We start from the raw sequence: 15,247 nt of genomic DNA on the forward strand, positions 1-15,247 counted from the left end.
GCGAGTGTGTGTGTGTGTGTGTGTGTGTGTGTGTGTGTGTGTGTGTGTGTGTGTGTGTGTGTGTGTGTGTGTGTGTGTGTGTGTGTGTGTGTGTGTGTGTGTGTGTGTCAAACCTTTTCATGTCAACAAGGACCCCCGATATATACTTGGCCGCGGACCCCCCATCTGAACATGTTTTGTGCCAGGGACCCCCAGTAGAGAAGATTTGTGTTAAAAAAACAAAAAAAAACATTGAAGGAATTTTCAACATTTTTTCAAAATCAATGAACCATCTGCGCTTGCCTATTTCTACCACAAGGTGTCACAGTTGTTTAAGCTCTTGCAGAGATTATGTTCATTGCGGACATAAACACAAACATCTCTTATGTAACCATGACAACAACATCTATTGTCCAATATATATAGATCTAAGTTTGTAGATCAGCTATTTTCAAAAGATTTGTATACATTTCATACATTAGAACATGTGAAATGGGACATTCTGCATAATGAGTAGCTACTTTCTACTTTTAAGTACATTTTGATACCAATACTTTTGTACTTTTACTCAAGTAAATTTTGAATTCCGACTTTTACTAACAACAGTATTTTCTACATTGCAGTATTGATACTTTTACTTCAGTAAAACATGTGAGTACTTTTTCAACCACTACGTTGTCATTGTTATTATTGTTTATTATAGGAATTGCATTAATGTGCATGTTGGGCTGTCTAACAGAAAGATAACATCAAAGTCAATCAATATAATGTTAATCAATAGGGACAGGACTAGGCTATGAGGGGTGTGTGTGTGTGTGTGTGTGTGTGTGTGTGTGTGTGTGTGTGTGTGTGTGTGTGTGTGTGTGTGTGTGTGTGTGTGTGTGTGTGTGTGTGTGTGTGTGTGTGTGTGTGTGTGTGTGTGTGTGTGTGTGTGTGTGTGTGTGTGTGTGTGTGTGTGTGTGTGTGTGTGTGTGTGTGTGTGTGTGTGGGGCACATGGGCCTGACTGGGTGGAGCGTCGCGTCTAGGGTTGCCATGTCCGCTTATTATAAGCGACTGTGGGCTTGTTTTTCTCTAAAGTCACTTGTAAATGTTGATGGTTGCGGTTTTTTGGCTTGTTTCAAAAGTGATTTGGACTTGTTTCTAAAGTGTAGTTGCTTATTTGGGCTTGCTTCTATAAGTGTGGTTGTTTATTTGGACTTGTTTCTAAAGTGTAGTTGTTTATTTGGCCTTGCGGTGATTCTCAAACATTTTATTTCAAGGACCCCCAAATTAACATGCATTTGTCCCTAAAGTAACCCCCATCAGAAAATATTTTGTGCCAGGGAGCATTTGTGTTGTTAGTTAGAATGTAGGAAAAAAATATTCCAAATGTTGCACATTTTCTCCAAGATTTTTTTGCAAATAGCAGATCAACAAGCTCACAATGCGTGAGCTTGTGGGTCGGCTATTTTCAAATAGCCAATGTATACAGTACGGTTTAAAGTGCTCATCATGTGGCCCTATAATAATAGTCAAGGGAAGTAAAGGCTTCTTTTGGGCTTGCTTTCATAGTCCTGGTTGCTTGTTTCTTTCACGCGACATCTGGCAACCCCGCTCAGCTCCACTGCGGTGTGGATCCTCCATCCAGACAGACAGAAACAGCAGAGCTTCTGCAGCGTCAGGTCGTTGGAGAAGGAGCTGAAAAACACACCGAGAAATAACCTGAAAGACATTCATTTATTCAGTACAGGACCTCACCTCCTAACCACTCAATCCACTGGATGCCTGGTGACATTTAAAGGGTGGATTTGTCTTTGAAATACGGAGGAAAAGAGGAGCGTCTATTTTTGCGTCTTTTTTGGGGGGCGACTGCCGTTTTTTTGGTGACTGCCGTTTTTTTTGGGGGGGCGACTGTCGTTGCCCAAAAGGACTGTCGTTGCCCTAAAAGGACCGCCGTTAACCAAAATACTGCCGTTTCCCAAAAGGACGGCCGTTGCCCAAAAGGACTTATAGAGGCTCTACAATAACGCACGGAGGAGACAAGTGCGTGACGGTATAATTGGCTGGGTCTCAGGGACAGGGTGTGTTTGTTTTTGCTGTCATTTTATTTTAACAGCATTAGACAGACCCCCCCCCCCCTCCTCCTCATCCCTGAGCTGTCCTGTAGTGTGATATATATATTTTCTATAATTTATTTGAACGGCATATAGAATCCTCCTCCCTCCTCCTGTAGTGTGTGTTATATATAGTGGGAGATGTTGTGGACCTGAGGAGAATGTTAATGAACGTCGCTGCGCTGCTGCGTCCTGCCGACGCGGGCGTCATCCCTCCCTGCTACTGAGAGAGAGAGAGGAGACCGAGGACCCCAGCCACCAGCACCAGCAGCACATCGTCCATTCACTGGGGGGGACCTGCTGGGACACGGATACACCAGCAACCGTTTTATTTTCCTCTTTTACGAGAGGGTGTGGAGTATTTATCCGCGGCGTTGTTTTCAGACGGGTTGGGATAAGAAAGGGGGGCCCCACCACGCCAGACCAAACCCCCCATCCCCCCGACCAACCTCCACCTTTTTGCTATTTTGAAAAGATGGGCAACAGTTTCTCCAACATCTCTGCCTTCCAGTCGCTGCACATCGTGATGCTGGGGTTGGACTCCGCCGGCAAGACCACCGTCCTCTACAGACTCAAATTCAACGAGTTCGTCAACACGGTGCCCACCATCGGCTTCAACACGGAGAAGATCAAGCTCAGCAACGGCACGGCCAAGGGGATAAGTTGCCACTTCTGGGACGTGGGCGGCCAGGAGAAGCTCCGGCCGCTCTGGAAGTCGTACAGCCGCTGCACGGACGGCATCATCTACGTGGTGGACTCGGTGGACGTGGACCGGCTGGAGGAGGCCAAGACGGAGCTGCACAAAGTCACCAAGTTCGCGGAGAACCAGGGCACGCCGCTGCTGGTGATCGCCAACAAGCAGGACCTGCCCAAGTCGCTGCCGGTGGCCGACATCGAGAAGCAGCTGGCGCTGCACGAGCTCACGCCGTCCACCACCTACCACGTCCAGCCCGCCTGCGCCATCATAGGCGAGGGCCTGCACGAGGGCATGGACAAGCTCTACGAGATGATCGTGAAACGGAGGAAATCTCTAAAGCAGAAGAAGAAGCGATAACGTCTGGCGGCCCACGGTGGATGCATAGCATAGCGCTTATGGACAATGTTGGCAGTGGTTCTCAAACGTTTTTTTAAGGACCCCCATAACTCTGAGAGTACAGATGGAACCAAATGGAACCATTTGGTTCCATTTGTACGCTCTCAGAGTTACAGACCCGTAAATGGTCCATTTGGTTCCATTTGTGCACTCTCTGAGTTATACAGACCTGTATAAGGATCCATTTGGAACCCTGAGGGTCCCTGGACCCCACTTTTGAGAACCACTGCATTATGGGACTGCTTAAAAATTACTGTAACCAGAAATGCTACCCGGGTATGCCAGTGTTGCCCGCCCGCCCGCCACTCCCCCAAAAAAAGTGGTTTACTTTGCAGTGATTCTTTTGTAGCAGACATCCTTTCTTTTTTTCCGGGTTATTGTCAAAAAGTCGTTAAGAGGCCGTGTGAACCAACCCCCTGCTGAATGATGCTTTTGCACGCGAGAGCGTCCCTCTTATGGGTGCAAGAAATATATACTAAGATTAACCAAATAAAGAAAAATAAACTTGAAAGGACATTGTATGAACTACAGCATTCAAGACAGATGAAAAAAATATCAAAAGAAAAAAAGAAAACGGGCTGGCACCGTTATTTGCTGCTTTACCATGGATTTTCAACGTACGTACAGTAGACGGACATTTAAATTCGAAGAAGCTTCCATCCTTGTTGTAGCCCACTAAGTACTTTTTTTTCTTCTTTAATTTTGGATATTTTGTATTTCCACCAGGTCTTCAATGGAATGCTTCTCTGGAACCATGAGTTTATTTTTATTTTTATTTTGCACGTGGCTTGGGGTCATATTCAAATGTGTGCCCCCCTGCTTCCATTCACAAGAAAAAGACTGATTGATGCCAAGGACTTGTACTGTATGTGGTGTGAGACCTGTGGTTATGGGTTATGGATTATTATGGATGTCATGCAGATGATGATAACAAGTTTTTTTTTTTTTTTTTTTTTTTTTTTGGAGCATTGAAGTAGCCTTTACTATGTGTGGTGGGCCTATATGAGGATAATAACATTGTCTGTGACCTGGTCCACTACTTTGCACTTTTTTTCATTTCATAAAACAAGAAAATAGTAGAGTACTACACTGTATAGAAGAGCAAATCCAGGCTGATTATGTACTGAAAGAAAAAAAAAGAAAAGAAAAAGAAAGAAGCCAAAATTGAAGTATTTTTTGAATATTAAAAGATATAAAAGTGACAACGCGGGTGATTATTTTTCATATGGTTGTGCTTGGTCGAATATAGATGATAATTAACTGATTCTCAACATGGGGGACATCCGAGGATGACCAGCCAGGGGTCCAAACGGACCCTAAAACGGGTCTGTAACTCTTGAGAGTGTACAAATGGAACCAAATGGACCCGTACGGGTCCATTTGGTTCCATTTGTACACACTCAGAGTTAAATAAACACTGTAGATCGGGGCCCAGAGATCGAATATTAGTACCAAATGGGGGGTCTGTGCGTGTGTGGCCTAATGTTATGAAACTAGGGGTCCTTAAAGTTACAAAAAAAAAGGTGGAGAACCAATGATATTACATGATGTAGATTCTATTGCATTGCCTGCAGGAAAGATGTTATCAACAGATAATCAGGACAAGGCCCTGTGAACTACTGACCTGGCCTGACTGATTGATCTTTATCTTATTAGTACTGTTCAATGGACAAACATTTACAACTCCATGGTGTGTGTGTGTGTGTGTGTGTGTGTGTGTGTGTGTGTGTGTGTGTGTGTGTGTGTGTGTGTGTGTGTGTGTGTGTGTGTGTGTGTGTGTGTGTGTGTGTGTGTGTGTGTGTGTGTGAGAGAGAGAGAGAGAGAGAGCCTGTCCATAGGTTGAAGGTCACAGAGTTCAAAATCTTTGCTGAAGGTGAAGAACAGGAATCGATTTCGAATGAAAATCTCCCTTAAAAAAACTTCTTGTTGCTTTTTATTTTAATGGCCAGAAACGTTGCTCTGCTGTGTGGAACTGCAGACTTGTTTTAGTTCTGACTGAAGCCATATTATTGTATGTGAAGAAGTGAACACTCATCTAGCAGCAAGCACGAGCTCGTTTGTGAAATTTATGGATCTGCAATGCAGTGTTTTTATGCACAATGCTGTGGCCTCTAAAGCTTTACGACCATAACAAAATGGAAAACCACTTATCTGCTTCTGGCAGATGGCTTGATCTGTTGTTCATTGATCGATTGACTGATTTGGTTGGTTGGTGGATTGATTGATTTGTCATTTGATAACGTGTTTATGACATCTACAAGTTGGGAGGTGAGCACCGAAGTGAGGGGTGGGTTGGTTGTTTAATCCAGTGGTTCTCAAAGTGGGGTCCGGGGACCCCCATGGGGTCCTTGTAGGGGTTCCAGGGGGTCCCCAGCTAAATGTGTTACCATGGCTGTTTAAAAAATAGCAGATATACAAGCTCACAGCACGTATGTATATATCATAATATTGTGATGTGCATAACTGTTTTTTAGCAACTTACTTCATTCCCACAGGGGTTTGTACTCCCCCCCCCCCCCCCCCCCCCAGAAAATACACACAACACGTCTCATTGGGACATGTGAACTTGTAGATTGGCTAATATTGCCAAGTAATCGCCAATTTTTCGACAGATTTTCAGCTCTTATGACATGCCCAGAATAGAGACCCTAGGGTTCATGTGGTTAAGCCCTATACTTTACACTTTGAAAATGTTTAAATCATTATTTCACAAACAGTGAAAATAGCCAGTCTACCAGCTCACAACGTGTCATGGCACATTGTGAGGCACTAGATCCACGGTACTTTCCATCTTCCAGATCTATTTGCACTATTTCTGAAAGGTTTGAGGGGAAATATATTATTGGCACAATACCATATCGTCACAATATCGATATCGAGGTCTTAGGTAGTCATTTAGTTTTTTATTATGATACATGATTTCCTCAGTCAAAGTGATTTGATATATTGATATATTGTTTTCACTATAAAGTGTCTTACAGGGGTCTCACATTTTAATTATAGGCTTCAAAACAAGTGGGAATTATGCATTCATGTACGCCGATCAGGGGGTTAATCCACAAAAGAATAACCAATCTACAAGCTCAGAACTCGTTGCTATGTCACACGTTGACGTTGTGAAGTTGTAGAGCTGATTCTTTTCCCGCTCATTTTAAAACGGTTGGCCTATAATGACAGGCCCAAAATAGGGGCACCGGGATAATGTGGGTAAGTGGCTTTGCTCATATGGGAGTAAGTTGAGAGTGTGAATATTCACGTCCTCTGTTGGTCTGGGAATCCATCTCTTTGAAGCTTCTCGATCCCTTAGGCCAGTGGTTCTCAAGCTGGGGTCTGGGGACTCCTCGGGGGCCCTTAGGGGGGCTCCAGGGGGGACCCCGCAGCGGAATTATTTAAAATAGCATCCAAATCACTTAACCCACATAGCCGATCGACAAGCTCACCAACATCCCGATGCATTGTGAGCATTGTGTAGATCTGCTATTTTCTAATAGCCAAAGTATAACATATAGGGCTTAAATGGTTGATGTATGTTTGGGAATAATAATCTAAATATGCAAAGTAACTAGTAGCTAAAGCTGTCAAATACTTTCAGTGGAGTGACAATATTTTCCTCTGAGATGGTGTTGAGTAGAAGTAATAAAACATTTAAATGGAAATACTCAAGTAAAGTAAAAGTTACATGACATTGTATGTACAGTACTTAAGTAATTGCACAGTTACTTTACACCACTGAACAGGGAGTTGTATTTGGTACGGCTCCTGAACTATACTCCTCCCACGCAAATTGATGCTGACTGTGAAACCAAATGGAGACGGTGCATGCCTGCACTGACGTGAGCTGAAAGTGCAGAACGCACTAAAAAGACGACCTGGCCACAGCCTTTTGGCATTTATTTACCTGGTGCTGTGAGCCATGGCCCTCACCTCCTCCACACAAAAATCTATACTTTGAATCAATAAGGATTGCTGAGTCACTGCATGCCAAAGCCACAAGCACTATCCTCCCTCCCATACCTATCGTATTTCAACAATAGTACGTGTAGCGTAGGACAGGGGTCTTCAACGTTTTCAGGCCAAGGACCCCCTAGCTGAGAGAGAGATGATGCAGGGACCCCCTACTCTATATCGTATAAAATGGTGTTTCAGATGAACTTTTTATTTACTTAGTCTGCTCTTTTTTTCCCTCTACACCTGTAGCCTCTTTGCCAAAAATAGCCAATCTACAAGCTCTCAACGCTGAGAGCTTGTAGATCTGCTATTTTCGGCTAATGTTCCCCTCAGAAAAGGAATTCTAGGGTTCAAGTGGTTAATGAAAAAAAAAAAAACCTATCACACAAAGATTTGGCGGACCCCCTATAGTAGCTCTGAGGACCCCCTAGGGGTCCCGGACCCCCTGTTGAAGACCCCTGGCGTAGGAGAAAGTCCCGTGGCTAAGGCTGGGAGTGAGATGCTCCGGGAATGGCAGTAATGTTTGGGGTAAATAGACTGGGAGAATGGAGTATCCCCCAGGAAAGCCGTCTTATGTAAAGAAAAAGCCTTTTTTTAGAAGCCAGCAGAGCTCACAGACAGAGCCCTTGTCCTCTAAGTACAGCCCATTGCTATGGCAACGCGAGGGGGGGTGTGGGGGGTGCAAGCAACTCGGTCTAACCTAGGAGATTTCAGTGACAACGTGACAAACCGCTTCCTTTATTTGGTAACCACAAACTTATATCCGCGTAGTTCCCGGACATGTTTTTCACCCTTTTACCGCTACTACTACACATATTTCACAGAAAGATAAGACGATAAGGTACTCATTAACACTTTCAACCTGGTGTCCCTATATTTGGCCATGTCATGATACAGTAGGGCAATAAAAACACAATCACCAAATGTTCTAACATTTTTCAAAAACGGCAAGAAATGCAGATCTACAAGCTCATAATGTGTCGGTATGAGACACTTTGTGTACATATGGCTTTTTTCGTGCTAATTTTAAAAATAGGGCTTAAACATGGCCTTATCTTTATGACCGGCATGATGATGTAACGTCATCATCATTTACTGAAACACGTAAAATTGTTGGCTTTTGGTTCAGTCCTCGTTGCCTGTATTTGTGAGATGATTAATCATGACGATTAATTCAGTGGTCCTCCAAGTGGGGTCCGGGACTCCTAGGGATTGAGGTGGGTTCTAGGGGGTCCCCAGCAAAACAGAGGAACCGTTTAACCCTATTCATACGAATATGAAAAAACACAAAAAAGTTAAAACATGGAGATAATTTGGGGGTCCTTCACATGAAATTAATTACATTGCCAACTGTCTCTTTGTGTTTACAACGTGTCACTTGGTTAAAGCCCCAGCAGGGGTGGGGGGGGGGGGGGGGCAGTCTGGAGGAAAATTCTTGGACGATGGTGCGAGGTGCAAAGGTCGTTAGTCAGGTGATGGATTTTACGCTCAATTTAACAAATGTGTCTGTTAATGAGGAGGAGGGTCAGAGGTGACGCCAGGAAATCCAATATCCATTTGTCTCCTCCCACTTAGCACGCCCGTGGTTAATGGCGTGGCCGTTCCCTCCGGTGGCGCCATTTGTCTTCCTCACACGCCACTATGTAAGCGTCGAGGTTGCCACGGTCGGCGTCGAAGCATCAACGATGTGTAGTCTTGTATCTCAGTGGTTCTCAGTGTTCTCAATTCAGAGGAGCTTCATTGGCATGAGAAAACAAACGTTTACATTGCCAAAGAGAGTGTCAAAACATAATAAAAACTATTTAAGAAAGAAATGGGGGAAGTATGTACAGTTGGAGGGGGTACACAGCATCGTGTTAAACAGAGCTATGTCAAATTGCGACGTTATATACATGTTATACAGGGTATAAAGCTTTTTGAAATAAATAGCAGCAATCTTTTGCTTGAAGGCTGGGGTTCCATGGTACCCTGGTTCCAGACCATAGACCCCGCCCACTCTACTTCAGTCAATCATGCAATATAGCATAGTTAATTTAGCATCAAAATCAGTTACTTCAAACCTTTATTAGGCTATGAAAATAGACGATCTACAAGCCACCCAACGTGCCGTGATGCGACACGTTGTGAACTTGTAGATCTGCTATTTTTGTTGTTTTTGAACAACTTCGTATGGGGGTCCCTGAAACAAAATATTTTCAGATGGGGGTCCACGGCCAAATACACATTCATTTGGGGGTCCTTGACATGAACATTTTGAGAACCACTGGTCTGTCTATCTGAGTACGAGATTACTCGTGGGATCCCCGGACCCCACTTTGAGAACCACTGAAGTAAAGCATGCCATAATAACAATAATAATAACAACAGCAACAACAACAACAACAACAACAACAATAGTCATGTATATTTGCAGTTGCATTACTACCTAAAGCCATGAAAGGAGCGTGGCATGTCATTACCAGTACATCCTCTCTGCTGTCTCCCTTCTTCTCTCTCTGATACACATTCATTGTCTACCTCTTTTATTCTTTCTGCCTGTCTGGGTCATGTGTTGACAATGGTTTGGGGATGTATGAGTGTAAAGCAATGGGGGGGGGGAAGGGATAGTAATGCTTCTGATTACATCATCATAGTGCAACAAGAGTAGACACTGACAGACTAAACAAGACACACCTCGGACAGTGAACGCATCAAAAACGTGTGGCATGTTGTCATCACCAGGACTAGGTCTACCCTGAAGAAGGCAGTTAGCTGCCGAAACGTTGGTTTTCATTCCTCTGCGTCCAGAATAAGATATTGGCTCTTTGGCTACCATTGTGTCCACTTTATTGTCTCTTGAAGACCATCTTTTAGATTCTTCTGCCGTGGGCCGGCACCACTACAAACGAATTTGGTGTGCGTACGTAGCATTCCTGTGCATAGCGTCATCGACAGGAAAACATGACATTACAATGTCATAACACAGCGTTTCTCAATGTTGAGTCCGGGAAACCGGGGCCCTTACGGGTACTTACTTTCCACCATTAGTATTATCGGTAATACATGAACACTAGTCAACTGTACTGCTGCACTTGTTGTGAAAAACCCCAGTAAAGGTAGTTTTGTGTGAACGTATAGGCTCCAGGCTCTTTCCAGGGATTCAGGGATACCATCCCCCCACAACCCCACCCCCAATGACTGACACTCCCAACCCCCCCCCCCCCTTTCTCTCTCTCTCTCTCTCACCCTCCCTGTCTCTCTCTCTCACTATCAACACAAGCTAATGCTAGGCTGTCAGAGGCTAAATGACAGGGTTTATCCTCCTCAGAGAACATGTGACCGACCGTGGCATGTTTTCTTTCTCTACACGCTACACGCCGAATTCAACACATGAGCCGTGCTATTTTAAATGTGAGCATGAAAGAGACCATCATTCAAAAGTCTAAATAGACCCAAACGTTGCTATTTAGTCAAAGGCTCATAGCCAAGTGTTTTGCTATTGCATGGTTAATGTCATGCGCGCACACACACACACACACACACACACACACACACACACACACACACACACACACACACACACACACACACGAGGAGGAGAAAAGAGCATGACCTATATGCCAGGGACCACCCAGACAATATGGGGCTTATCAACGCCACTGTACACAATACAGCTGCAAAAACATACAACGCACAAGGGACCTCACCACGTCATGTGCGCTCCGCTATACAGATACACACAGTACACTACAGATACACTGTACACTGGGAACAGTGTCCTTTTCCATGTCTTATCACAACAGGTCACCCTGGGCATGTTTTTTATTCAAAAGCAGGGAAATGTGAGTTGTTCAGATTACTGTAGAGCGCTTAGCCTTAACTGTAGGCATTTTCTTGTGGCATTATATACCCTTACGTAAGAAGCAACTATATCAGTCTAACGACTTTAAACCCATATACATATGCTATTTGAAAATAGCCCATCTACAAGCTCACAATGCATCGTGGTGTGATGCATTGTGAGCTTGTAGATCTGCTATTTTCAAAGAGCAAAACATGTTTCTTAAACATTTTAACTACGCAAATATCGTATGCATGGGCGGTCCCTTGCACAAACAGTTTTCAGATGGGAGGGGTCCACAGACAAATACATACAATTCTGGGGATCCTTGACATGAAAATATTTGCGAAACACTGGAGTAAACAACTACAACACTTAAGAAGCCCAAAAAACTGCCACCCACAATATTTACAAGAGACTTTACAGAAAAAGTCACTTATAACTGGGGACGAGCGTTTGGCCAAAATAGCTGAACTACAAGCTCACGTGAGCTTATATTGCCTACGTTTGGTGTGTAGAGAGTGGGGGAAAAAGGATAAGGGGGGGACGGGGGGGCAAACTATAGAACCCTGGAGGACCCCGGTCAGCCAAGTACTGTATACTGTGGGGTTTTAGGTGGTTAAAATGGCCATTGTAACAAGGAAATTACATCCTCTCGTTTAGATACGGAAACGGAACACTGGAAAGAAAGAGTGAAAGAAAAGAAAAATGTCATGAAAAAAAAAACGCCGCCGGATGCTCGGGGTGCACGTGCACGGCGTGCGTTCGCGGTGTCAAGGTTTTGTTATCTTTCAACTTGTGTGTGTGCCCATGGTTTAACCACGGCACAAAAACACGCTCCTCCTTGATAAGCTGTTTGTGGTGCCTGACACGACAACTCTCTGGCGCTGGGGCTGCTTTTTAAGTAGATAATTGGAGTGCTGAGGGAGAGGGAACAACAAAGAGTAGAGGAGGAGGAAGAGAGAGAAGGAAAAACAAAGGAGGGGGGGAGGGAGGCAGGGGGAGGGGGAGTTGAAGGAGGTCGGGCAGTGCAGGGAGGCAGCGCAGTTCAGCACAACACGCAGAATGCAACAGAAGAGCACAACCTGTTCACTCACTGCTATGCTACAGTATGTTGATGAATTGAATACATAGGACCACAATGGATACAAGTCCCCAGGACTTGAATTCGTGGATATGTTTTTATGTTTTTGTCGCATTCCTAAGCCAATAATTTGATTACCAGCGGACCGATAGGCAGCGGTTTTGGTAGGAGACACAAAGGAGATTTTTTGTCTCCTACCGGAACCGCTGCCGGTCATCAAATTATTGCCTTAGGAATGCGACAAAAACTAAAAAATATCCATGAATTCAAGTCTCCATGGGGTGACTAATTGATAGAAAAAAGTATTTTTGTGGGCGAACTATCCCTTTAATGTCTTACTGTACCCCGTGCTTTTTACATTTCTGACTAATAAAGTATGATGAACAGCCGAGAAGGCTCGAAACGTCACGTCCAATGATGGCGTAAACATAAAGGAACCAATACACTTTTAAGCTTTGGAGCATGACCCAGTGAACATACTTACATTATTTTTGACTAATAAAGTATTCAATCAAAACAGTTAGGGTTAGGGTAAAACGGTGTTTCTTTCCCTGGTTGCTACACAGTGGTGTGAAGAAGTACTCACATTATTGGACTCAAGTAAAAGTAGAAACTCAGGCCCCAGAGAGACAGCACAGCAGTTTAAGTTACAGATACAGATACAGGGCATTAAAAGTACAGTAAGATTCATGATTCATAGGAAGACCAACATTTTATTTAAGTATACACCCGTATAATCTTAAAACTATAGAAAAAAGAGGGATTATAAGGAATCCGAGTCTGAAAAGGTGGGTTTTGAGTGTGGTTTTAAACGTGGCGAGGGCGGAGGGGGGGCAGCTTTGATGTGAGCTTGGAGTGAGTTCCATATGGGAGGGGGGGCGGCCACCGAGAAGGCCCTGTCACCCCAGGTTATAATTTCTTTGTCCTGGGGAATGGGGGTGTCCAGGAGGTTGGCATCACCGACCTGAGGGCGCGGGAGGGGGGTGCGTGGTGTTGGAGGAGTTCAGAGAGGTCGGGGGGAGCCTGGTTGTTATGGGCCTTGTAGGTAGTGATCAGTATCTTGACATCTATTCTGATACACCCTACACCAGTGGTTCTCAACCTTTTTCATATCAAGGTCCATTATTTATTCGGGATTTGAGCCACGGACCACCGTTTGATGAGATTTAGACTCTCAGACCCAAGACAAAAAAATATTTTGTCATCGTTGGATAAGATTTTGTCCACAATTCCATGCTGTATTGTTGGTACCATAGGCGAGATAATAGGCAAATGTTGATCAAAAAGAACAATTCTTCACTAATTGTGTTACTTCTTGGAAAGTAAGTAATGCAGATGTTTAACAATAATTTAACTCTTGAGAGCATAAAATTAAACCAAATGGACCCTTACGGGTCCATTTGGTTTAATGTTACACTCTCAAGAGTTAAAGATCTGATAAGAGTCCATTTGGTTACCAACTCTCCATTTAGCTGGGGACCACCTGGAACCCCCTCAAGGACCACTGGTGGTCCCCGGACCACTGGTTGAGAACCACTGGCCTATACAATCATCAAGCACTACTACATTGTGAATGACTTTGTTACAAATAAAAGCACGCCAATACTTTAATTTTTCATACAGGCCTCTTACTTGACTGATCTTTTCAATTTGAGCTATACCTTTTCTGGTACTTTCATTTTTACTTAAGTGCTTCTTCCACCACTGACCAACACAGTCAAGTGGTTTGCACAGGGCCAACTCTCTACTTTGAGGTGGTGACATGACTTGAAGACAGCGGTCAACACATTCCTGTTGTCATCTGGAGAATATCCATCCATCACCGCCAGTGCAAGTGGCACATTAATAAAGAAACCCTATAGGGACCCCTAGGGACCACCACAGCAAGCCAAGCATTTGTTTTTTGAAGGGGGGGAGTGTCCACCCCACCCACCCACGCACAACACAAACACACCGTCATGTGCACTAATGAAAGATGGGGTCAAAGGTTAGCAAAAGTGACTGATCAGCCATTCCTTTTCAATATTGTTGCTGTTGGGCGGAAACCTCTTACCGGTATCTCCATATTCAAACTGTTTGTGTTTTTTTCCTGTAAATTAACGCCCTACTTGATCATACTACAGTGTCACACAAACGTATCAAAAGTAGCAGATCAAAAAGCTCAAAACGCGGCGCGAAGCTTGTAGATTTGCTACTTTTGTTACGTTTGAATTTGAATCCTGAAAAGTAACAGTTTTGGACATAGTTTCCTCCCAATAGAACGATAATTAACAAAGGTGAAAGAAAAAGAGACAGTCAGCATGTTTATTATAGTTTTTAATTGTTCATTAGCTGTTATTATTTAGTTGAAAAGGCTTAGTTTTAGTTTCATTTTTATTAGTTTTAGTTTTTTGATTGTAATATTATGGATTAGTCAGGGGCAAGATTCAACAAGGTCAGAAAAATAGCAAAAATACCCGATCCTCAAGCTTTGCTATTTGCTATTTTGGAAGATTTTTGACAAAGGCTAAAACTATAAGGACATTTGCTGTATGGTTTTAGTTTGAGTTAGTTTTGTAAACAGTTGAGCGACACGTCGTGATGCAAATGTAATAAAACATATATTATATGTCAGCTATTTGGCATCTCATTTGTAAAATAATTGTAGATATAAAATCAAATATAAAATATAAAATAAAAATAATATTTTTTAAAAATGGTGCCCAGAGTTCTCAGGGGCCCACTGTTCAATGACTTCAATGACTTCACCATGTTTGACGGTGAGACTGCACGTGAAGCACTCGGGTGTATTTTTAACTTCCTCCAGACAGATGGATTACTAAAAGTGTTTGGATTGGTGCTAAACATTAGCCCTGCTTTGTGATAATTGGTAAGCCATTGAAATGACATGATGAGCGGGAGGGGAGGGGAGGGGAGTGGCGCGCCGGGCACAAAGACAATGGCGCAGCTAGCGGTTCGCTCCGGCGCGTTTTGTGGAAACACACAAATTAGCACCCTCCACAAACACACAGCACACATGTAAACACATCAGAGCCAGACACGGAACAGGTCCAGCACACAAGCCTAGTGCTGCTTAATTAAAATGATGATAATGTGCTGCTGTCTGCATGGCAGCCAGGCACCATGACGCCACCACTACTGAATGCTTTGGAGCAGGGGTCGTCAGCGTTTTTCAGGCCATGGACCCCTTAGCTGAGAGAGAGATGAAGCAGGGACCCCCCTCTATATT

General features: G+C 43.8%; 1 protein-coding gene across 1 annotated transcript; it reads left to right on the forward strand.

The window, feature by feature from the left end:
* Positions 1 to 1,629: 1,629 nt before the first annotated feature.
* Positions 1,630 to 4,411, forward strand: LOC311065106 (ADP-ribosylation factor-like protein 4C). The gene has a single exon (XM_084085319.1). It carries the CDS (start codon positions 2,549 to 2,551, stop codon positions 3,125 to 3,127), a length of 579 nt encoding a protein of 192 aa, XP_083941445.1. The 5' UTR covers positions 1,630 to 2,548; the 3' UTR covers positions 3,128 to 4,411.
* Positions 4,412 to 15,247: the final 10,836 nt, after the last annotated feature.

This window comes from Gymnoscopelus microlampas, assembly GCF_963454915.1.
Source record: "Gymnoscopelus microlampas genome assembly, chromosome: 17".
Classification (NCBI taxonomy): Eukaryota; Metazoa; Chordata; class Actinopteri; order Myctophiformes; family Myctophidae; genus Gymnoscopelus; species Gymnoscopelus microlampas.

What these genes read in the sequence shown, in the direction of transcription:
- LOC311065106 (XM_084085319.1), top strand. Translation starts at nt 2,549, where the DNA reads ATGGGCAACAGTTTCTCCAACATCTCTGCCTTCCAGTCGCTGCACATC.